Source organism: Lissotriton helveticus, chromosome 7 (genome assembly GCF_964261635.1).
Source record: "Lissotriton helveticus chromosome 7, aLisHel1.1, whole genome shotgun sequence".
NCBI lineage: Eukaryota > Metazoa > Chordata > Amphibia > Caudata > Salamandridae > Lissotriton > Lissotriton helveticus.
This window is the reverse complement of record NC_136068.1, coordinates 1,364,471,229-1,364,495,614: the sequence shown is the minus strand read 5'-3', so window position 1 is coordinate 1,364,495,614 and position 24,386 is coordinate 1,364,471,229. Positions and strand designations below refer to the sequence as shown.

At 42.8% G+C, this 24,386-nt stretch overlaps 1 protein-coding gene across 2 annotated transcripts in view; it reads left to right on the top strand.

Moving 5' to 3' along the window:
* ARHGAP44 (Rho GTPase activating protein 44) overlaps positions 1–24,386 on the top strand; it is a 607,050-nt gene that overhangs the window by 537,436 nt on the left and 45,228 nt on the right. For both annotated transcript variants that reach the window (XM_078650855.1, XM_078650856.1), the window contains exon 18: positions 11,852–12,283. In XM_078650855.1, coding sequence (XP_078506981.1) covers positions 11,852–12,283 — 432 coding nt within the window. The remainder of the gene's footprint in view (positions 1–11,851; positions 12,284–24,386) is intronic.

Sequence of the window (24,386 nt, the reverse complement as noted above, 5' to 3'; positions counted from 1 at the left end):
GATTAGGTAGAAAGTTACATGATGCACAGCTGTTGGATTTTTTTGTATGTTTATCTCATTGTAAGGCATTTAGTGAATGCCTGGTTTTGAGAGTCACACAAAGACATAAAGAAAGGGCAACCACAGATTTTGATTACGATATAAATTATTTATTGTGGTGCCATTCTAGTTTGAAGAATTGTGGTGTCACTATGATGATCTGCACCTGTAACAATTAGTGTTCCCCTGCTGAGATCTAATGAGTGATCTGCTTTTCTCATGGAAATTATGGCTATCCAGAAGCTAAAATGAGAGCACATTTTCTATAAATTAACAAATATATTCCTCAACCATGTAAGAAAACAAATATAGCATACCTAGTAAAACCTACTTTCAACAGCAGCAACAGCCTTTCTTTTGATTTCCCAGTGTTCTACTGCAGCTTCACCACAAAGGTCTAATGACCAACTAGAGTGCTAACATTCTATCTTCCTGACAAATGTGAGGCACACCTGGGCACCATGTTGCTAAAATAAAATCTGTATAATTGAATCATTTGCTATAGAGGGGACTTCATTACATAAACATAATGAGGAGTTTAATTTTCTTAAGATTAATGCTCCAGAAAGTTTAAATGGCACATTATCTCTAAATTTTAAAACATGTTGGTCATCCATGTGGAAAGAAATGTCTGTCATTCTCAATGACATATGTATCGGCAACAGCATAAGAAGCCTCGGAGTTGATTCCCAGAGTTCTACTCTTGCTCACTGTAGTATTCTAATGGACAAGCAGAATGCTAACATTTTCCAATCATGATAGAGGAGAGGCACTCCTAAACACCATACTATTTTAACACGAGCAGCTGAATTAAAAGCCTTTTCAATGGATCTGCCTAAGTTAAATCAAAATCGAGGGGCTAATGCAGCTATGAAACCCGTTCTTTATGCACTTAGTCACTCGTGTGTAAAGCTATTTTTGAATGGTCCAAAATGGTTCTTGAGAGAGTACCCTACCTAAGTCCAGCATCATCTTTCCATGTTTGTTTCCTCAGATAATTCATTCTCTCTGCCACTTAGTGTTAGACCTGACAGCCATAGGTTGGTTTTCATCCAACTTTTTTCCTGCAGCCCTCAATTTTTCTGTACGCGTTTTTGCTGTTTTTTTAGGATTCTGAGCACTTTACCACTGCAACCAGTGCTAAAGTGCATGTGCTCTCTCACTTTAATATGTTATTATTGATGTATACCTGTTTGGTATATTTAATTTACTTGTAAGTCCCTTGTAAAGGGGTATACAATTTACCCATGGCCTGTAAATTAAATGCTACTAGTGGGCCTGCTGCACTGATTGTGCCACCCACACAAGTAGCCTTTCAAACCTGCCTCAGGCTTGCCTTTGCAGGGCCTGTATATGCAGTTTACTGCCACTTCGACTTGACAATTAAAACTACTCGCCAAGCCTTAAACTCCCAATCTATTACATATACATCATCCCTAAGGAAGGTCCTTGGTAACCCAAAGGGCAGGGTGCTATGTAACTAAAAGGTAGGACATGTACTTTTATGTTTTAGATGGCCTGCTAGTGACAAACAGCCTAATTGTTTTTCACTACTGTGAGGCATTCTCCTCCCATAAGCTATCATTGGGATTCCTTAATACACCTTTAAGCTGTAATTCCCGATCAGAGAGGAGTAGCTTTTGCATGTTTCATATGTTTGGAATGGTCTTGATCAATGCTTTTTACTGGTTAAGTTGAATTTAACATTTTAGAAATGCCACTTTTAGAAAGTGGGCATTTCTCGGCTCTTAGCTCTTTTGCGCCTTACAGTCTGTCTCCAATATATGTCTGGGTTGGGTGACATCTACACTTTGTGCATTCCCTCTAGACAGTCACAAACACAGGAAGATGAAGCTCATCTGTACTCTTAGCACGCATCTGCCTTCACCTGCATTCTGATGGGTCCTCCTGGGCAGGGAGGAATGGAAAGGGCTGATACTTACACTTCAATAGATAGTGTCCTTTCCATTTTGAAACAACTGAGATACCCCCAACTCCCCCCGATTGTTAGCCTGGTAGGCAGGGCTAGGCTGATTGTAATTGTAATTACTTCAAAGGCAAGCTTTGGATGTCAACTCCACTTCAAAGGCCCTTTTGGGTATAAGTACTGGGTCCCTGACCCACACAAATCAGACACTTCTGGATCTTAAGCTGTACCCTTGTCAGAAGGACGGCTGTGCCGCTCAAAGGGCTCATCTGAACTGTATTTCTAGAATCTGCTTGTTGCCCTGCGGCCTGCTGCTCCCTGACTCTGGAGAAGGAGAACTGGCCTACAAACCAAATGATCTCCAAGGGCTTGCTAGCTTGCCTCCTGTTTTCGGAAGTATCAGCAACACAAAAGAGGGCTGCTGGACTCTGCCTTCAGTGAGTTCTATCCTTGCCTGGGGTGCCTCCTCAAAGCTCTGTGCCTCAGAAATAGGTATGATGAATCGTCACCACTGCACCAATTAGAACCAATGCAGTGTTCTTCGATGTCGATACAGTGCTTTTCCGGAGACAGCCCTGCACGGCTTGACTTTGGCGCATCAACCCAACTGTGAAGTTCAATGATGACACATCACTGATCCGAGGTATTGAGCACAAGGTTCGACTGCAACGCATCGACCCACCTGCCTGAAGCAGACCCAACACTTTGCCTTCACTGCGATGAGATGATTGACGCATTTAGTTGCTTGTGACTAGGAAAGGTACTTTGTTCATTGAGGCCTGCGTGGGTCCTGTAGCCGGTGTGCGCATCCACGAGGTCACCCCTAACTTTGATTTGTCCTAGTCCAGCATATCCAGTAACCTTTTTAGCAAAACTTCTAAGTGCTTGAATTAACTTATTTCTACAAAATTCATTATCTCAACTTCTACACATTAGAGTTTTGTCGTATTGGTCTTGTTTCACTCAGATAAATATTCTCTGTTTTGTCTAAACTGTTGCGGATTTGTTTGGTGTTGTTTTCACTGTGTTACTATATGAGTAATTGCACAAATCCTTTACGCATTGCCTTCTAGGTTAAACCTGCCGGCTCTGTGGCAAGCTACCAGAGGGTGAGCACAGGATAATTTAGTATTGTGTTGTGACGTACCCTGACTAGGATTTTGTTCCCCACCAATGCAGGGTATTTTTTTATATGTCTTTGACTATTTACAGACATATCTCGTTTTAGAATGAATAGACTTGGTCTCCTACTGATAGTGAGACCCTCTGAATGAGTTGCAGTTTAGACTTTTCAAAGTTGCATCTTCCTGCATGAAGTGAGTCACATGCAAGGAAAAGAAAATGCATAATTTGAAATATTTATTTATTGTCTATGAATATTTCTCTCTGTATACCTTAACACTGACTACATTCAAAGGCAATTAATTGAAACATATTTTAAAATAAGTAACACTGTAAATTAGTCAGCACAATGAGATAGCACTTAAAACAGAATGAAAACTACCATGACCTACACAATTTTCACAGACTGGGAACGCTTTAAATATATAACCAAAACTTATGGGAATTGATATGTTTGGGGACTCATGTCAGGAACACGTAGCAAAAGAGATAAGAAAAATGTTCAAGTGCATTTTTATCCTTTTGCAAAAGAAAGGGTCTGATTCAAACTCTGTCTTCTCCAGCTGTCATGTAGTTCCTATAAATCTATATAGGATCTGTGCGTTTAGACAACATACACTGCGGGATTGGTGTCCAGACTAACCCTGGGCGGGCGGCTACGTTCCGTGCACGGAGTGTGCGTAGTGCCGGCTTCTACGCATTTTGCGTAGCAGGCGTAGAATCCGGCACTATGCACGCTCCGCAGACGGAGCGTAGCTGGCCGCCACCCGCCTCCCTCCCGCCCTCCCTAAATACTTTAAATTAAAAGTGTAAAAGAATTAAAAGGCACTTACCTTGCCCGCCGCTGCCCGCCGCGTCCCCGGGGCTCGCTATCTTCATGGCTTCCGTCTTGTGTATCTAATGCGCATGCGCGAGCGGCCGCGCATGCGCATTTCTCACGAGAAATGCGCATGCGCGGTCGCCCGCGCATGCGCATTAGATACACAAGACGGAAGCCATGAAGATAGCGAGCCCCGGGGACGCGGCGGGGCAGCGGCGGGCAAGGTAAGTGCCTTTTAATTCTTTTACACTTTTAATTTAAAGTATTTAGGGAGGGCGGGAGGGAGGCCTGCGGTGCGTAGTGGGGCTACGCGGAGTGCGGAGGTGGGCGTAGTTTCTCGCCCACTTCACGTAGCTCCACGAAGCCCCACTACGCCCACTACGCCCAGGGTTAGTCCAGACTGATTCCAGAAACCCCCAACGAGTATTTTCGCTGGTATACCAGCTATCTCACAGTGCCCCTAGAAACTCCTCTTACGAAGGAGAGAATAGTTCTTGGCAACTATCGAACATGACAACTCTGTCCCATCAGGGATCGTGGAAACAATACAATACTTTTCGCTTAAACACTTGTACTCATTTAGTCTCAGAGAGATACACAGAATAAACGATGGGTGCGTTTTTCAATAAGCATTTATTGAAACAGCATCTTTCTAGTGTACAATAGGTGCGCTGAAACAACCATTAGACAGAAACAGATATAAATGATTATAAGCACCAACTGACTAAAAGGATGGTAGATTTCTACCTTAGTGCTAAAACAATGAATACTGGTAGGTATTAAAATACATGACAAAAAAATGTGTACTCCTCTGATAAGACTCTAGCTTGATGTACCTAAGTGTACCTAGTATGTATGTGGGTGTAAAGCCAAGAATCCCTCTAGGATAAAGTCAACCCCATTACCTGAAGTGATAGACTGTGGGATCCCGTCGGGGTCTCGAGATGGACACCCCACCAGGGATGTCAGACCACTGCGAGCTAGAGCGTCTGCATGCAGGTACCTCAGCTTCTTGCGTCAGCATGGAAGTCGTTTTCACCTCTGCCTACCCCAGCAAGACATGGTGTTTATATACCCAAAGTGTTACCCTCAGGGGTTCTACCTTGCTGTGTCATGTCAGACTTAGGATGGCAGAAGGATCGGCCCTTATACATAGTTAATATGCAGGAGATGATCGTCCTACTGAGTTTCCAAGAATCCTCATGCATAATGGATGAGGCTAGTTTTCAGGGAAAACCCTACGTCCTGTAAGCAGTATCGTAACTAGGTAAAATATCAGTCCCGAGAATCGTTGTGTAGTGTAATGGTAGGGGAGAATATAGGTGAAAGGTTAGATGACTACCTGAGCCTATGTCGGGGTACCTTTATGAAACATAGCACAGCTGGATGTCTCATTTTGCAGTCATATTCTGTGAACTAGGTGAATGCACTTATTTTCCTTTTAGAACTCTGTAATCTTCACGGGCCGCTGATAGGAGAATAAGGCATAGCAATATATGAATTCATACTGAGCTACCTCTCAGCTGCTCCCTACAACAGACAGCCTCGAACTAAAAGTCAGCACTATCCTAGAAGAAATGTCATCACTTTGCATGGAGGCGAGGGCTAAGAACTCCATACCCTTACACCTTGCATCTATGCTGGACAACAGCCCTGTATTGCACACCCATTCTTACACCACAAACCACCCTACCAACAAATCCACCACCCATGCATACGAATACACCAACACCAAAAACAACACTGCAGGATTATCAGAGCAAACAGCGAATCCACTGAGCAGTGCCTCGTTTGGTTCCCCCATGTACCAGCCTGGCCACCATAAGATCCCAGTTGTCATAAATTCAAACAGGACCCTGAACAGCCTAGGCCATCCACGCATCTAATCACCATCCAGCCCAGTCAGCTCATTTCAAATTCGCACATCCACCCCAATGCCTGCTCTTGAACTGCCAATCAGCAGTCAGACATGCCACTGAGATAGCAGATACAATCCTTCAACAAAACGTAGACATTTGCTTTCTCACTGAAACATGGCTAAACAACCACTCATCCCCATACATCAACCTCCTCATCCCACAGGGCTTCTTAATCATCCTCAGCAATCGCCGAAATCGCAGTGGGGGAGGAATTATTTTTATTTTTTTTATTTAGTGTTTTATAGGGACCCGTGAGGGTATCAGAGCGCTTTACAGTAGTATCGGGTGGGCTAACAGGACAAAAAAAGGGAGGGGGGAGTGGAAAGGATAGCAAGCACATAATAGGATACAGTACATGGCAAGAGAAACAATAAAACACAATTATACACATTATACACAAAAACGACCTTTGCCTGACACTCTTCCACACTACCAACTACCTCTCATTTGAGTATTTAGAAGTTCAGCTTACCGCAAAAAGACCCACTCCCATTAAATTTCATCTCAGTTATCACCCTCCAGGTGATAACTCTAGATTCCTCGAAGACCTGGCTGACCTCATTTTGATAACCTTCCTAAGAGATGCAGTCATCTCTAAGCATGAGACACTATCCCTGCACGACATCCTTCCATCCAACTGGACTGACCATCCTCTAATACTTTTTCAACGCAATACCTTCCATCCAGAGCCCTGCCTCAAACCCAGATGTCCTAAGCGCTGGGTGAGGAACATCCACCAAATCCCCCATGAAGAGTTAGAAAGACTAGTCCACGCCCCAATCCTGCCCCTTCCTAACCTCTCCAACAACTACAACACAAAATGACAGATCTCATTGAAGAAGTCGCATGCCTGAAACTCAAGAATTCAAGAAGTATCTCCTCCAGTTCCTGGTTTAACAATGAAAGGTGTTAACTACGTTAAGTGGAAAGAACATGATGACAACAACTATCCAAAATCAATCTCTCGATCCTCTGTGCCGAACGCCTTAAATATATCAAACTGATCTTCAGAGAAAAATCCTCCTAGTTCCCACGACAACAGGACCAGTCAAAATCAGGCCCAAAGAACTTTTCAACATCATCAAGCAGCAAACTTCATCTTTCCTACAAAACACAAATAACAATTTGATAAAAAAATGCGAAGAAGTCGCATCATTCTTCTGTGAAACAGTTTCTAGTATCAAACTCTCTGTTAAGCCTCTCACCCCTTTTTCCTCGCATCATGGATGGCCCTCCCACCAAAGACTGCCTGTCACCCCCCCCCCAATCATCACAGCCCCTCCTCTCTCAATACAGCTCTCCAACCCCAATCCCCTGCAACTGAAACACAATGCACCTGGGTCCGTAAATAAGAAGTTCTCAAAATACTTAAAAGATGAAGCTGACATCTCAGACCTTCTCCCAGCACTCTTCTAAAAAAAGGTCAGTCACATCATCTCCCTTGTATGGACCAAAATCCTAAATCCTAAATCCCTCCTTATAGAGCGGCTCCATGCCGGCTCCCCTCAAACCCCCTTCATCAAAAAAACAGGCGCCGACCCAAATGACCTTAACAACTACAGACCCATAACTAACTTCCCTCTCCTCTCCAAAACCACAGAAAAATGTGTACTAACTCAACTCAACTCAACACCCGCATTGAAAAATGCAACTTATATGACACCTTCCAGTCAGGCTTCAAGAAAGGCTTCAGTACAGAAGCTGCTATTCTTAACATCGTAGATGATCTCCACAGAGTACCCGACAATGGACAGGTATGCCCTAGTCCTCCTGTACCTATCATCCGCTTTCGACACTGTCAACCACAACATCCTCCTAAACATCCTCTCAAAGAGAGTAGGCATCCAAGGAACTGTCCTCCAACGGTTCACCTCGTTCCTAAGGATGCATGCAGCTAATCAAATTCAACAATGAAACCTCTGAGGCATCACAAGTCTCACAAGGAGGTCCACAAGGGTCAACCCTGTCTCCTGCACTATTCAACCTCTATATGGAACCTCTAGTCATGATCCTGAAGCAAGCTAGAATTACCTATCACCTCTATGCAGATAACACCCAACCCTACATGAAAATCTCATCAGTCAGTGATCTCCAACACCTAAACAACACTCTACACAAAATTCAATCCTTGCTAGCCGTAAACTGCCTCAAACTCTGCCCCAACAAAACAGAACCCCTCCTCATCCAACCCAAAGAAAAACCCTTTCCCATAGGATACTGGCTCAACAACCCCACTACACTAAACTGCAAACTGTCCACTTCGAACAACGTTAAATTCTGTGAATTCCACTCAACAGACACCTCAGCATTAAGGAACATATTAACACCTCTGCTGAAAGTACCCGTTATGCACTAAAACACCTAAAAAAAGTCAAACCCTTCATACCCAGTGATGACCTAAGGACTGCAGTGCAAGCCCTCGTCCTCCCCAAGTTGGACTATGTCAACGCTACGCTCATGGGCACCACAAAAGCATACCTAGCCCCTCTGAAAGCAACACTCCACGCAGCAGCCAGGCTACTGTCAGGAGAGAGGCGTCAAGACCACATCACTCCCACCCTCAAACAGTTCAGCTGGCTTCCAATAGAAGCAAGAACTATATTCAAAATTGCTTGCATAGCACACAGAGCCCTACACACGGATAAATCACTGTACCTCTCAAATAAACTTTGAAGTTCAAACTGCCTTCTCCTGATCCCGCCTAAATTCATGAAAGAAAAATCCTGATCCTGCTCTTTCTCACGAAATGCCCCAAGAATCAGGAACACTCTGCCTCTAGACTTATGCGACAATCAATCCTTCCCCACTTCAAGACGAAATGTAAACTCCTTCTCCTCAACAAATATCTAAGCCCACTCCCGTAAAACTCACCTGCTCTGCCACCCACTAAACCAAGATCTAGGCCAGCATCATAATCCCGGGGAAAACTCTTACGACTCACAACCCTGTGCCTCCAATGGGGCTCACCCCTTACTTCCCCTGAGCTATCTCTCCCATCCACTTAACTGAACGCTGCAGGCCATTATTCTTATTTTGCCCCTATGTACACTCACCTATCTCCCATGTAACACTATGTAAATGTATCTATGCACTGCTAATCTCTCTAATTATATTGGCATGTGCTGTATCTACCTAAAAAATAAATGTATCAGCTATTGATCCTAATGCCTTCTTTTACTTAGCCTGTACTATGTCATTGTGTCTGTGTGCCCAGCCCAATATATTCTGCTAATTATGCGTTGTTAAAAAATATGTAGATCTGGGTTTACCTCTACAATGTATCCTTCCATTCGACTACAGCCCATTGTTATTTGGCTTTCTGTAGGTCTACTCACTCCCCTTGCAAACCTGTACCAATATAACTATGCACTGCTAAACAGTACATATATATACATATATACATATATATATGGAAGTATGTATATATATATATATATCTACCTAAAACATGTATCGGCTACTGAGCCCAGTGTCTCCATTTACATTTAGCTTCATGTACTGTTTCTACTTCAAAAGCTGTGCAAGTTACTGATATTCATGCCGTCTTATGTTTCACTCACGTACTACCTATGCTTGGCTTCTATGCTTACCTCAATCTGTAAACCTATAACACTGCTATGCAAGTTTTTGTGGAGCGCTCTGATGCCTTCGGGTCAAGTTTGCACTATATGAAACTGTACAAATAAATAAATACTGTAATGTGGCTTGTCTCAGGTGCTGGCTGTGGGTTTCCTGAGTATATATGCACTAGCTAACAACCAATCAAAAGATACTATCATGGTAGTCTGTAGCTGTCTGATTTCCAAGTCCTCCTATTGCAAATTAAACCCCATGGTAAAGGAAATAACTGTGCAGTCTCTAATTTAGTAGGCAAAATTATAAATGAAATTCCCAGGTCTGTGTGTTTTAATACAGATATTTACTATCTGCCCAAAACAGGCTGTGAAAGTCTGCAAGGTGATGGGAGTGATGTAGAGCGGCATTGGGGATTTGTTTTCCAAGATTATTTTACCAGCTGATAGAATCAGGTCCTGTGTTCCTACCCACGCGGAAATCAGGGTGTGGGAACACCAGCAAATTCATGACTGAGTGTGGAGAGTTCCAAATGAGATTTTCGAATGATCAAGGCACACTCAGGGAGTCTAAGTGACTACCTAATCCAGGCTGCTATCAAGCGATGAAGAAAATACGAAAACAGTATTTAATATTTTTAGAGGATTTGTGTAGGCTTGGAGAATCAAAAAAGAAAAATAAGAGCTTTCATTCTTATTATGTTATGCTGCACATTAATACAAGCGTTTCTGACCGGTGCTTGCTGCCTGATTACAGTAATAGAGTTAAGCGTTATATTCTTGATTTTAAGATAACGTACAATAACTCAATCCAACTGCCTCCAGGAACTTCCTCGGATAAGACATTTTTTATTAAAAGCAATTCCAAACATTCTGCATCAGTGCCATATATGGGTTGTTAAGAAAGTGCCAGTGTGTGGGAACTAGAAGAGCTTGTCTCGTGCATATCAAAATATTCCGATTCCAGGCTGCGGGAACTGCTTGACCTCCAAGTGTCAATTGTGTTTTTTGTCTCTTTTTTTTGCTAATGTGTCTCTTTTGATATACTTACTCTTTAGTGAGTTGGTCATTTTTTGTGCCACACACTTTACATATCCGACAACCTTCCCTTGTCAATTATGTGGATGTGGGCATGTATTGACTCAAGACTACGGATGGGCCACAAAATATTGCAAAGTGAAACTAGTAAAATTGCAGATTCTTTTTTTAGTCTGCCTTCACAATAAATTTGGCTTGGAAATTGGCCAGAATCCACTCCGCATTCAGGCAAAGAAAGAGTCTAATTTGAAGCCGGATCACAGATAACGATCTATATTTCAACTCACAGTCACTGCACCTTTCTGGAACCCAAATCATGGCCCAGAGCGGCACGGTCAACCCACAGCAAATCTGTCCGACAGTAGCCAATCAGAGTGATCTTAAGAGTGGAAACTATCCTACTGTGATTGAAAGTGTGGCAAATTAGATTGCTATTGTTTCTGAAATCATATTAGCCACCATTTTAATCAACCAGATAACACTCCATTCTAATTGACTGCTGACAGGCAATCTGAATATCTCACTGCCTATTGAGTTTGACTTAGATGTCGACTAGTCGGTCATCTTCCAGGAGACAACTGAAAAATATCAGTGCATGATAGGTAAGACACATGGCGATATTTGCTTCAGTTTACTGTGGAGTGAAAAGTATTTCCCAGCCCTATATAAACCCTGTATTTAGTCCTGTGACAGATTGGGCATGCTTGAGCTGTGGGTCACAAAACAATACCTTGTCGAATATAAAGGGCATATTAGCTCAAAATCACAAGAGTGGCAGGTATTGTATGACTTCATTCTGCTCTGAAGAATGAGCTAAAGTACTTTATTTTTTGTATTGTTTAATTTTCTCTACTTCTTTGTTTCATTACTACATCCCATCAGACTCTGTTTTCTGACTTTCTTGACTTGCTTTCTCTTTCTTTTTCCCTTTTGTCATTCTTCTCTTTCTTAATTTTTTTGTTTTTTTTATAACTTTATATCATTACATCTTTTTTTGTAGATTTACTATTTGCATTTTCTTTCTCCTAATCTCACATATACTAGTCTATATTTTGTTTCATTCTTTCCTGTCTCATCTCAATATTCATTTTCTTTATTTCCTTCTGTCTTTCCATTCTTTTTCCTTTTCTTCTTCGTTCATTTTCTCCCTCACTTAGACCTTTTGTTATTTAACCTGTACTTCCTCTTTCCTCCTGCATTTCAGGCTTCTCTTTGTTCTTTCTCTCTTTCATTATACATCTTTGCACTGTAGTCGCTAAACTTTTCTGTCTTTGTATCCTCTGTAATCTGTCCTTCTCCCTAAAACATTTGTCAGTCTGCTCTCTTACTTTGTTCTCTCCTAATGTACAAACATTTTTATTGTCTTTTATTCGTTTTGTTTTTATTTGTTTGTTTTGTTCCCTACATTTTACAGCACGGGTGATGTGTCGTCCCAGTGTCCGGATTCCTGTTACGACTGTGTGTCCCCTGAGGATGACAGACCTCCCTCTTACCCCGGCTACCCACACTCCCATCATCACCTCCTCCCCAAGGCTCAGCCATCTGCTAAGCCTGAGACCCCCTCCACCTACAGGTGGACAGGGTACAGCCACACCTTGCCTGCCTCCCATCAGCCGCTTGACATTAACTCAAATCCTAAACCGTGCTTTTTACACCTTCCTAAACAAAGCTCCCTCACTGAACCGCATGCTCCTGAAACTAACATATCACCCCTGTACATCAAAACCCCCCTTGTATTAACCAAGCCTGACCCATCCGGCACACCTTGTATCCCCCCTCCTATGTCAGCCGCTTCCCCATGGGCCAACTGGTCCAGTTCCAGAGAAAGAGGAGCCAGGCTGACTGGGTAAATACAAAAATCTTTACTTTGCGTGAAAAGTGCTGCAAATTATTAGCTACGATTTTAAAGTGCCTTACAATCCCAGCTAGTTAAGATGAATGTCCTTCTTGTGCATTCACTTCAAAGAAATCTGCTTTACTTGTATTCCTGGTTTGCAAATGTAAAACATAACTGGGCCCCAAGTAAAACAATCCATTTTAGGTGCAGATACTGCTAATGTAATGTTGGTAACAATCACATGTTTGAAATTGAAAGCGCTGTGATAGCAAACCATACCTCAAAGACCTGTGTATCTGAAGATCAGTATAGCTCATATTCGAATATTTTTGGAAAAACTGCATAGTAGTGTGATAGTTGTATACTTGTGTGGTGGCCTGGAGTCTGAGACGAGGTAGGTAGATTTTCATTGCTCCTGCTGCTCTAAAGTATTGGGAGTCTGTAAGTGCAAGACACTGAGACATTCCCAGTGCTTTCTGAATCCTAATTCTTAAACATCCCAAGCTTTTCGTACAGATCTCTCATTAATGAAGGGCTGTGTTAAAGCGCCTTTATCGGTGGAGAACAGTCATTAAGTAAAAGGGTACATGGCAGCCGGTCAAGGACATCACTGCCCCCGGATTGGTCCCCTGCTGGTATGAGGCTGCATCATATGGTTTGTCTGTATCAACAATAGTTGCTGAGAGCGGTATATTTTAAAAATGTAGTGCCTCGTTTACATCCCTGACTACGGTTTGTACTGCATCGGGGCGATGGGGTAAAATACTCTGTTGTCTTGACGGAGATGTTCGACAGCCTTGTGGACATCTCTAGCCATTGGCAGAATTAGTGAATGTGCTATAAGTTTACAGATGGCTCCATCAAACATGACCGCCACCCGTTAAAATAATAACATTTTTTTTTTAACTAAATCCAAAATGGAATTTTGTTTTCAAATAAGCAAAAAATATTGACCCCGCACAATAGGAGTGGCCTCCTCTGGATTGCGGGATCATTATTTGTTTTTTTTACTGATCCTCACCCCGAGGATTTTACAAACAGTAGAAACAACTTGTAACACCATCCTCTCTAAATTGGGTGGACGCGTTATATGTAAACCTCCAATGGCCCGCATTCTCTCGGGCTTTGGGAGGAGTACGTCAGCGCTGGAACTGGAGTAGGGTCCGTCACTGACATGCTTAAAAGCAATGGAGTATCCTCTCTGGAAAACTCTAAATCAGGCCATGAGCCATTTAGGAACTTTTCATGTTGCATTTGTGTTGTATCCAGGACAATAAATGTCACCGTTTTTTCAAAGATAAAAGAGACTGAACCATATATGTGTTTAAATCGTGCATCGTGGTTTCCAAATAGATCTTTGAACATCAGGCTCAAAAAAACATATTGGGCTTCAGACAAAATGATGGTGCCATCTTTCATTTGAATAATTCAATTAATTCTAAATTAGACCAGGTCACAGTACGTTTTGGGATGTGGTAATGCCACACAAAAGATAGCATCAATTTGCTTTCCATCTTGAAGGCCTGAGTGTGCACCGCTACATTGCATTGCTTGATCTCAACCCTTGAGAATGTCAGATCTCAATGCAGAGTTATAAAATTATCTAAACATATTTTGTTGTGGGCTAAAGTCCAACAGTTGCATGCAGGGTCGGATTGGTAATGCAGGCGCTCGGGAAATGGCCAAAGGGTCGATAGCTGTAGATGTGGGCTGCTTTTTTGTGCAGCCTGGGGGCTGTCTGTGCTGTTACGTTGCTGCCAGTGGTCCAGTGGGAGCCTGAGTGGACTTTCTAGAGGCAGATGGGCGGAGGTATCACTCCCTTTCTCTCGCTGAGCCGGCCCATTAATGTATGCTGATTGAGCGGGGGCAGGGGGCCTGAGCAGAAGTGGTCTTACTTGCATTATGTGTGGCTCAGCAGTGTGAACTAATCTGTGCATTTTGTTTTTATCTAAGTGAAGTTAATAAAACATGCCCCCACCCCCTTTCTTTTCATAAAACTTCGCTGAAGCAGTGTTTTGCGGAAAAGCAAAAGAAAATGTGGGCCACTTATTTTTGGTGTGCCCATGACGATTTTTGATCCCATTCCAACCCTGGTTTCATGGAAAAATGCCCTAAACTGTATTACATTTTTTGGGCAGAACCTCAGTTTAGAGGTCAAATTTGAAACTTAAAAACAGTTTTTCAGTCTAATAGACCTGAGTGAATGGAAGTGTATGTTGTGCTTCCACCTAACTTGGGCCATTTCTAGCCATTCTACTATTGTAAGGAAAGAAGGATGCGCAGCAGGCAATATTAATTTACAATACAGTTGTACAACGCAGAGCAGGTTAGTTAGCCTATAGTATTTTCTATAATGATATATTGAATTCAGTTTCACTTTGCCCATGCATTAATGAAGCATTTAGCAGACGTGACTGATAGCTGAGGTATGGGCAAACCAAATGGGTACCTGTTAGACCTGGCATCTTTGGCGAGGTTTCCCCTGTCTTTTTGCCTCTGCCTCCTGTATTTTTGACGCTGTGCTGGATTTCGTTTTTGCTGGTTTAGATGCTTGGGCACTTTGCCACTGCTGATCAGTGTCAAAGTGCAAGTGTTCCCTGTGTAAATTGTGACTGTAATTGGTTATCCATGATTGGCTTATTTGTCTCACCAAGAAGTCCCTAGCAAAGTGCACTGAGTATGCCAGGGCTGGTGATCCAAATGCTACTAGTGGGCCTGCAGCACTGATTGTGCCACCCTCATGAGTAGCCCTAAAATGGTGTCTCAGGCCTGCCACCGCAGTGCCTGTGTGCAGTCTTTGAACTGCCATGTCCTCCTGGTCAGTGTCCCCATTGACCAGGCCTAACCCTTCCCTTTCTGTACACATTGGTCACCCCTATGGAGGGCCCAAGGTACCCCCTTGGGCAGGGTGCAGTGTATGTGAAAGGTAGAGCATGTACCAGTGCAGGTGACATGCTCTGGTAGTGAATTACATCCATTTTCGTTTTTCACTATTGTAAGGCTATCTTGCCCATAGGCTATCATGGGGAATGCTGGCTACAGTGGTTACCTGCATATCGTCCCATAGGAGCAAGATAGGACAAAGAAGTCTAGTATCCCTGAACTCAGAATTTATTAACACATCTTTTAGGAAAGGTGTTTTTGAAATCCTGTGTTTGAGAACAGCACTTTTAGAAAGTCTGACCCTTCAGTGTGCCTTGGCTTGTTTGTGAATTGACTGTCTGGTTTGTGAGTGGCAGGGGCTGGGTTGCTCCCAGAGGCTGAGTGGGCCATCCCTGGGCTGAGTAGCTCCATCTGCATCTAGAGTGGTGGGAGGGGGTAGCACCTGGGCCTGAATAGGGCTGTGCCTGCCTTCCACAATGCTGGCTCCACCTCCTGCTGGGTGGCTGACAACCCTGCCCCTCTCTCTGAAAGGAAAGGAGAGGCCAGGAAAAAAAAGTGCTCAAGGAACACCCAGAACTGGTTCAGACCGGGCTCAGAGCCCTCCTGCACAAAGGGAACAAAGCTTTTTAGGGGTAAAAGTATAGGAACCCAGACTACAGAAAATTAAATCATCCTGGAATCAAGGAGGAACCTCTGCCAAAGAGAAAGCTGGAAGACTGAAGAAGGAAGACTGTCCTGCTGTTGCTTTGATGGACTGACCTGCAGTTGCTTTGCTGCCAAGGAGAGGGGAAGGACTTTGCTTTGTGCTGTGTCCCCTTGCTTGAAGGAATCTCCAAGGGCCTGAAGAAAAGCTGGCTCCCTGTTAAGGAGTCCCAGGAACAAAAGGACTTCCCTCCCCAGCTTACCTGAACTCTGCTGGGAGAGTTCTGTCCTTCCTAGAGGGCTTGGGCCAGTTGTGGTGCCTCTGGAAGTTGTACCTGTGTTGGGAATGTGGAAACTAAGATTTTAAAGACTTTCTGCAAGTTTTAACGCATCGCTCGCTTGAGGAGCGCATCCCCGTCAGTGCGAGGAAATTCCCACCGCTACGAAGGCCAAGATCGTCGCAGCACCTGTTGCCGCTGCCAGAGTCAGCTCATCCTTTGTATGCGGGAAGCACCAGTCCGGTGCGGGAGATTACCATTGCTGCGAGTATCGTCGCAGAGCCTGTCATCACTGTGTGAGATCGTCGCACCGCTTGCTTGCGGACTGCATCATGTTGCTGCGAGAGTCGTTGCAGAGCCATCGCAGAGCCATCGCATTGAGGGGCCGCGAGAAGAGAAGATCGCCGCTGAGCCACAAATCGTCGTCGCACCGGATATCGTCGCTGCCCGAACATCGTCGCATCGTACCTTTTACGAGCCGCTTCCACCGAAACCTGTGCACCAGAATCCACGCAAGGTATCGCATCCCTCCCCATACAGACCGGCGTCACCACAACACACCCGCTACGTCCAGCGGGGTTGTCGCATCGCCTACCCAGGGTCCCAGGAGTGACGCATCGCTTGCTTTTCAACGCTACAGCTTTCACTTGGAACTTTTGTCGCATCTAAAGGTACTGTTGGCTAAAACGTGACGCAACTGTGGATTATTTTAATGCAACCTTAAGAACTCCTTTGAATCCATATTCCTGAACTGTGTATGCTGGATTTTTGTCGTTTTGGTCTTGTGTAGTTTAGATTAAATACCTTTATTTTTCTAAACTGTTGTGGAGTCAGTTTGTGGTGTTTTCACTGTGTTACTGTGAGTGTTGGTACAAATACTTAGCACATTGCCTTTGATAAGCCTGACTGCTCGTGCCAAGTTACCAAGGGGGTGAGCAGCGGTTATGTAAAAAGGGCATCGTTCTTACCCTGACTAGAAGCAAGGGTCCCTATTTGGACAGTGGTACCTACCTCTGCCAACTAGAGACCCCCAGTTCTAACAGTACCATATGGACTAATTTAAGGCAAAGTAAATTATGCAACACGTTCTTTGATATTCCTTTACAGCCCTAAAGGTTTTCAACACTAAACTATTCTAAAAACATTACTCATCCTGGGAATACAACTCAAGATGGTAATTCTTTTGTCCCTCTTCAACCAAAGACACACCATCTCACAAATAGCCCCTGTCTAGCCAATAGAGTTAAAACGTTTGTGTAATACTGACAGTAACCCCCTCAAGAGAATACAAACCTGTATGCGCATCCTATAATAAAAGCTGCACCTCTTTCAGTCTGCGAATGCCATAAGTGTCATGAAACCTACTCTGGAATCAGTGTCTGTATATTCTGTGTGTCGAAAATTGGTTTTATGAAAAGTTTATGTGAAAAGTATAAAATGCTCTGCACAACATGATATGAATGAATATATGATTGAATGGATATTTATTTATAAAACACAGGCTGTCATCCCCAAAATGGGTATCCTGGTGCTATGGAATCGTGGTACCCTTAATTGTGAGGGATCAGGAAAAGTGAGATATAGTGGACATGGAAATATAAGGCTTCTTAAGTTCAAAATCAGTTCATTTAGTATTGCGAAAATAAGAAAGTCTTATGTTCTTTCCTATAGCAAGCATTTACAATGCAACGGTCTCACCTTTGCAAAAGTTAGAGCTATTGTCATTTGTTATATCCTTCATTCTGTATATTTCCCTTTTAAATGTATTTCCCTTTTATGTACACTGTATTCCTTTAATTAGAGCACATGCTTTACAGTTGTGTATGACATCACCCTGATCTATATTCTGGATTCTGTTTGTGAACCTGACTGGAAGAAGTACTGTGCTCCAGAAGATTAAACTTTTATTATTTAATCTGGTATCCTGGAACTTAATATTGGCGACGAGGAGAACTGTACCTGCTACTATTGGGAGCACAGGAGTGGTACAACCATTTTGGGATTTACTAATTTTTTTGTTAAATTGAACATCCTTTCTTATGAATTTCGTGGATTTATCCTTACAATCTTCAACTTCCTCACCCTCGGAAAGGTATCTGCATGCTAGTTGGGAATTTCTAGAGTATTCCCATCACCTGTTATACAATTTTGTACATTTTGAAGATTTTCCTTGGAAGTTACCTGATGCATTTTAAAAATCGCGCTGTTGTTGTGCGCGTGTGGGTCCCGAGGCGAAGATTCTCCTGGAAGAGCTGCGGAGCCTCTGACGTCCGCTGCAGTGATCTCTTACAGCGTGTGACGTCAACACGCTCCACGTCAGCATCATACGTCGGCGGCCATTTTGAATCGCCTTGACAACCCTGAAGCACACAGGAGCGCCGTGTTTGTTTACTTCACTACGATTTCTTCTACGCTGATGCGCACAGCAGTGGCACTTCTGATGCACACAACAGCGATATTTGTAATCGCACGTTTTCTATAAACTCTTCAACGATGATGCGCTTGGCAGTGGCATCTGTATACTGAAAATTGCTGGAAATTCGGCTTTAAATATTTCTTCAACTTTCATTTCTATTAAGCCATTGATATTTTACACGTCTACGTTTCTACTACTCTCTGAGGGGTATAGTTTCTTTTATTTTATGATATAAATTGAAGACATTTATATCTTTCGTGGCTTATATCAATTTGAAGATATTTAAAAAAATTTAGAGCTCTTTCTTTGCAAAATTTATTGAATTTTATTGTGTTTTAATTGTTCTTACTACTATGCAATTTGATCCACCTACTAAGTTTTTACAATCCAAAGGAGAACCACCTATACCTTGGTCTAGATGGAAGGAAGAGTTTCTTACCTATTTAAAAGCGATTGATGGAGAAAGGATGGGTAATGAAAAAAAGAAAAATATTTTCTTACATTGTCTGGGTTCGGAAGGGCAAGCTATTTTCAGAACTCTCCCTGTTGCTAGTGGTGATTTGGGAACATTTGATGAAGCCCTCATGCGTATTGAAACTTGTTTCAAACCTTCATCTAGTATTGCTCTTAACAGATATACATTTTATACAAGAGCTCAGAGAGATTCAGAAACTTTTGATGATTTTCTAACTGCTCTCAGGAGTCTTGTGATCTCATGCAATTTTGGTAACTTAGCAGACGAAATGATAAGAGACCAAATTATTGTAAATGTGAGTGAAGAACAAAAAAAAACAAGAGCAGTTATGGATTTTGGGAAATCCAAATCTTAATGACACTATATCCACAGCAAAAGCCTTTGAACAATCGTAGAAATGGAGAAAAACTATGGATGATGCCAATGCCAAAGGAGATAATAGTAAAACCATTGATGAAGTGTGTAGTTTAAAGAAGAAATCTACACTACCATAATTTAAAGATTCTAGGAATATTGTCTGTTTTAGATATGGAAGTACCAACCATGTAGCATCATTGGCTCCCCGGCTCCCCGTCAACAAGAGGATCACATTCAGGCTCCTCACCCACGCACACGAGTCTCTCCACGACCTGGGCCCCAAGTACCTCAACGACCGACTGACCTTCTACACGCCCACCCGCCAGCTACGATCTACTAGCCTCGCCCTCGCAGCCGTACCACGCATCCGAAGAGCCACTGCCGGAGGCAGATCCTTCTCCTACCTGGCGGCCAAGACATGGAACTCCCTCCCCATCCACCTTCGACTGACCCAGGACCATCTCGCCTTCAGGAAACAACTCAAGACCTGGCTGTTCGAGCAGTAGCGGACCCCTTCCCCCAAGCGCCTTGAGACCCCCCGGGTGAGTAGCGCGCTATACAAATGCTATGATTGATTGATTGATTGATCATTCAAGTTTTGTCCTGCTATTGGGAAAGGGTGTGTCAAGTGTGGTAGAATTGGGCATTTTGCTAAAGCTTGTAAGGATGATCGCAAGAGAATTATTGAACCTCAAAGGAATGTAGGGCCTAAAAGTAGAGATGTTTCAGTTGTGAGAGAGTTGAATTCTGCTGATGAGGATTCTTGTGTTGGGATGGTTGTTTCAATTCAAGGTGTGAATGCTGTTGAGGAGTATCTTCCTTCTCCTAAATGTCATGTCAAATTTCTGGGTGAAATTTTAATTCTTATGGCTGACTCTGGTTCACCATGGACCATTATAACTATAGAATATTTTCATGAAAAGTTTAAGGATACTTTATCTCTTGATAATTTATCTAGCCCTGATATTGTTGCCAAATGTTTTAATGAATCTACCATTGATTTTGTTGGTTATATTGCTTCAAATTTGGAATTTAAAGGGAGGTCAGCTCATGTAAAGATGTATGTTGCAAAAAAAGGTATCAATGTTTTGGGATGGAGAGATCAATGGAAACTTGGAATCAAACTCAATCCACGAAGTAAAGAACCAGTTATGTTAGTAGAAGAGATGGATTTTTGTTCTGGGAATAATGATAGTTCTGTTGTAGTTGAGAAGTTATTTCCTGAAGTTTTTACTGATACGTTAGGGAAACTTAAGGGTTTTTGTCATGAAATTAAACTAAAAGCTGGAGTTTCTCCTGTCAAACAAAAACTCAGGAATGTACCCATTAATGTGAAAGATGAGTTAGGAAAGTTATTGTATGGAATTTTGAGTGAGGGAGTGATAGAAGAAGTGGAATCGTCTGAGTGGGTTTCGCCCATCGTTTTGGCACGAAAATCAGATAATTCCCTGAGGTTGTGTGTAGATCTTCGTGCTCTAAATGCTAACATTCTAATTGACTGCCATCCTTTACCTAACATTAATGAAGTTGTTAGTACACTGGGAGGGGCCACGATTTTCTCTACATTGGACCTAAGATTGGTCTATCATCAAATAGAGTTGGCTAAGGAATCTCGTCATTTAACTGCCTTCATAACGCCGCAGGGGCTGTTTCAATTTAAAAGAATGCCATTTGGACTTGCCTCTGCGGCGTCAGTTTTTCAGAGATCAATGTGTCATCTTTTTAAAGGAATGCAGTCATGTGTGAAGTGTTTTCAAGATGACATCTTGATTTTCTCACCAGATGTAGGGAGTCATCCGAAGCACTTAAATAATGTATGTGGGATTCTCAAGGACTATGGTCTAACTTTAAAAAGAAACAAGTGTAAATTTTTCCAAGAGTCTATCGAATACTTAGGACATACTCTCTCTAAAAATGGTGTAGTTCCAAAAAAATCGTTGGTTGATGCCATTCTCAAAGCACCTGCGCCAAATTCTAAAGAGAAACATCTTTCCTTTTCCGGCCTTTGTGAATATTACAGTAAATTTATTAAGGACTTTGCGTCAAAAACGGAACCTTTTAGAGAATTGATAAGGAAGAATGTTATATTTGAATGGGGAGATAGTCAACAAAAAGCATTTGAAAAGATTAAAGCAGACATGATTGCTGCGCCATCTCTTAAAGCATTTTGTGTTGGGAAGACATGTGTTCTTACTGTCGATGCTAGCTTGTATGGCCTAGGTTGTGTTCTTTCGCAATTTTCTGGTAAAGAGGAGTGGAATGTGGCGTTTGCTTCACGCACTCTCAATTCAACAGAGAGACGCTATACAGTGATTGAAAAGGAGTTATTAGCGTGTGTGTGGAGTGTGGAACACTTTAGAATTACGTTTGGGGAGCGAGATTTATTATCAAGACTGATCATAAACCTTTACTTTCCATTTTGTCTCCTGGTGGAGGATTGAATGCCACTGCAAGGATTGCTAGGTTAATGCCACGTTTACAAGAATATACGTTTACTGTGGAATATGTTCCTGGGAAAATCAATGTTACTGCAGATTGTTTGTCGCGTCTTCCGTGTGTGGCTAGTGAAGATTTGGACAACGTTGAGGTTATTGCTGGAATTGCTGATGTGTTACCTGGGAATTTTGGAAGTATCTCTGAAGAAGTATGGAAAAAAAGTATGGTAGAAGACAAAGTTTTGCAGAAAGTCATGGTATACTGTCATGAAGGGTGGCCTTCCAAAAATGAAGTTCCAGAGGAGTTGTTCCCATTTTGGAAAGTCTCAGATGAATTTTTTATTTAAGGTGATTTCATTTACAGACAAGGAAAGTGTATTCCACCAGTTTCTTTACGGGAAACTATTTTGAATTTGAGTCATCAAAGTCATGTTGGTATCTCCTCAATGAAAAGACTTATTAGATCTTTGTTTTGGTGGCCAGGGGTTGACAGGTTTGTTGACAAGTTGGTTAGAGAGTGCCCAGAATGTGTCAGTAGTGAGAAATCTCTCCGATGCAGTCCTGCTCCTCTTATTCCTGTTAAGTGGCCTGAGTTTCCATGGCAGAAAGTGGGTATTGATTTTGCAGGACCTTTTAATTTCTTGCCGCAAGATTGTAGGTTTGCCATTGTTATGGTAGATTACCATTCTAAGTGGCCAGAAGTCAAACTAGTTCCAAGAGTCACAACCAGTAGTGTGATTTTGTTTTTGAAGGAAGTGTTTACCAGGGAAGGTAATCCAGAAGTGATTATTTCTGATAATGGTGTGCAGTTAAAGTCCTGTGAGATGCAAGAATTTCTTAGATCACAAAATGTTCGTCACATAACCCCACCTTTGTATGAACCTCAAGGAAATGGACAAGTAGAGAGGTATAACAGAGTTCTTAAGCAAGATATACTTTGGGCGTGAAACTTTGGTGCTGAATGGAAAGAGGCGAAGTTATGGTTGTATCGGATAACTCCCCATACCACCAATGAAGTCTCACCTTTCCGCTTACTTAGGGGTAGAGATCCTGTTTCTAAACTATGTTCTTGGTGGTTTAAGAAGGTTGTTAAAGATAAGTGTTCACAGCTGAGTAAGAATGATATTGCTCAAACTGTTGAGTATAAACAGACGAGAAGCAAAATCTACTATGACTCTCGCATGAATGTTAAAACTCCAAACTTCCGTATGGGGGATTATGTCAGAATACGTAAACCTGAAATCTTGCTCAAAGATGATGCAAGATTTAGTAGACCTTTGAGAGTTATCAAAGTTAACAGAAATAGTGTAGTCACTCAGAATGGTCAAGTTTGGAATGTGAGATGAATCTCCAAATGTTTTATGAATGAATAGTTGTTTTTTTAAGAGAAGAGATGTGTTATATCCTTCATTCTGTATATTTCCCTTTTAAATGTATTTCCCTTTTATGTACACTGTATTCCTTTATAGCACATGCTTTACAGTTGTGTATGACATCACCCTGATCTATATTCTGGATTCTGTTTGTGAACCTGACTGGAAGAAGTACTGTGCTTCAGAAGATTAAACTTTTATTATTTAATCTGGTATCCTGGAACTTAATAGCATTGTAAATGACAACATTTTTATTTATGTGTTGGTTTTGAAAACAGATAAATAAATGGCATTGCCATTTACAATGCCAATAGCTTAATCTCTCGCAAACGTGCGACATAAAAACATTCCCCTTACTTGAGAAGTAAGGGTACCTCGCAAAGAGAGAAAAGGTTCAGATCAACGAAAGACTGACATGTTCAATCAGACTTGAGACGAGGACCCTCAATTTCCAGGTGTCTCATTCTCTGCTACTCTCTCCTAACTTTGCCACATGTAGAAAACAAGTTTGGCTCGTTAAGACAGCACCCCACCACCAAACCCATACGAATGAAGAATGCAGCGCTCTAGACCCCTGCACATGCAGGACGCATCTCCAGTGAGTACGGAAGTCGCACTGACCACTTTAAGATACAGCACGCCGTCCTTAGCTTCCTGCAACAGGGTGACGAACTTGGTAGTGAGCAAACCCAGGCTCTTCTCGTGGCGGCTGGAGGCGCCGCTCTGGCACTCCGTGGCAGCGGTCATCCTCTGTGCTCACCCTCAGGAGCCCTCCTGCATCGCAGCCTTCTCTTCAGTCGGGATCGTACACGGCCACCCCGTGCGGAGCAGTAGAGACAGCACACGAGCCCTGGCAGAGCTTCCACAGAGGGAGTGACGTCGCAGCTGCTCACGGTTGCCAGAGTAACAGGATTGTTTGCCCTTGTACGGCATGAATGCTGCGGTGCTATTTACACCTGACTCGTGTGCCAAAACTATTCCTAGTTTTAAACTTAGAAGTAAGAAGAATGGCAGCGCCTGTTGAGGGGAGGACTCAAGCCCTACGCTCCGGGTCCGTTCGGAGGCTCCGAGCGGGGACTCCGAGGAGGCAGCAGTGAACTACAGGCACGGGGTCCTTACCTCTTCTGTTCCGGTCCCTCGACGGCGTGCCGTGGCAGCCAGTTTCCAAAACCAGCGTCCCTCGGGTCAGAGTGAGTCCAGGCTCCGCCGCTGGAGGAGGCTCGGTCCCGTGTCCGCCGGCAGCAGCTCAAAGG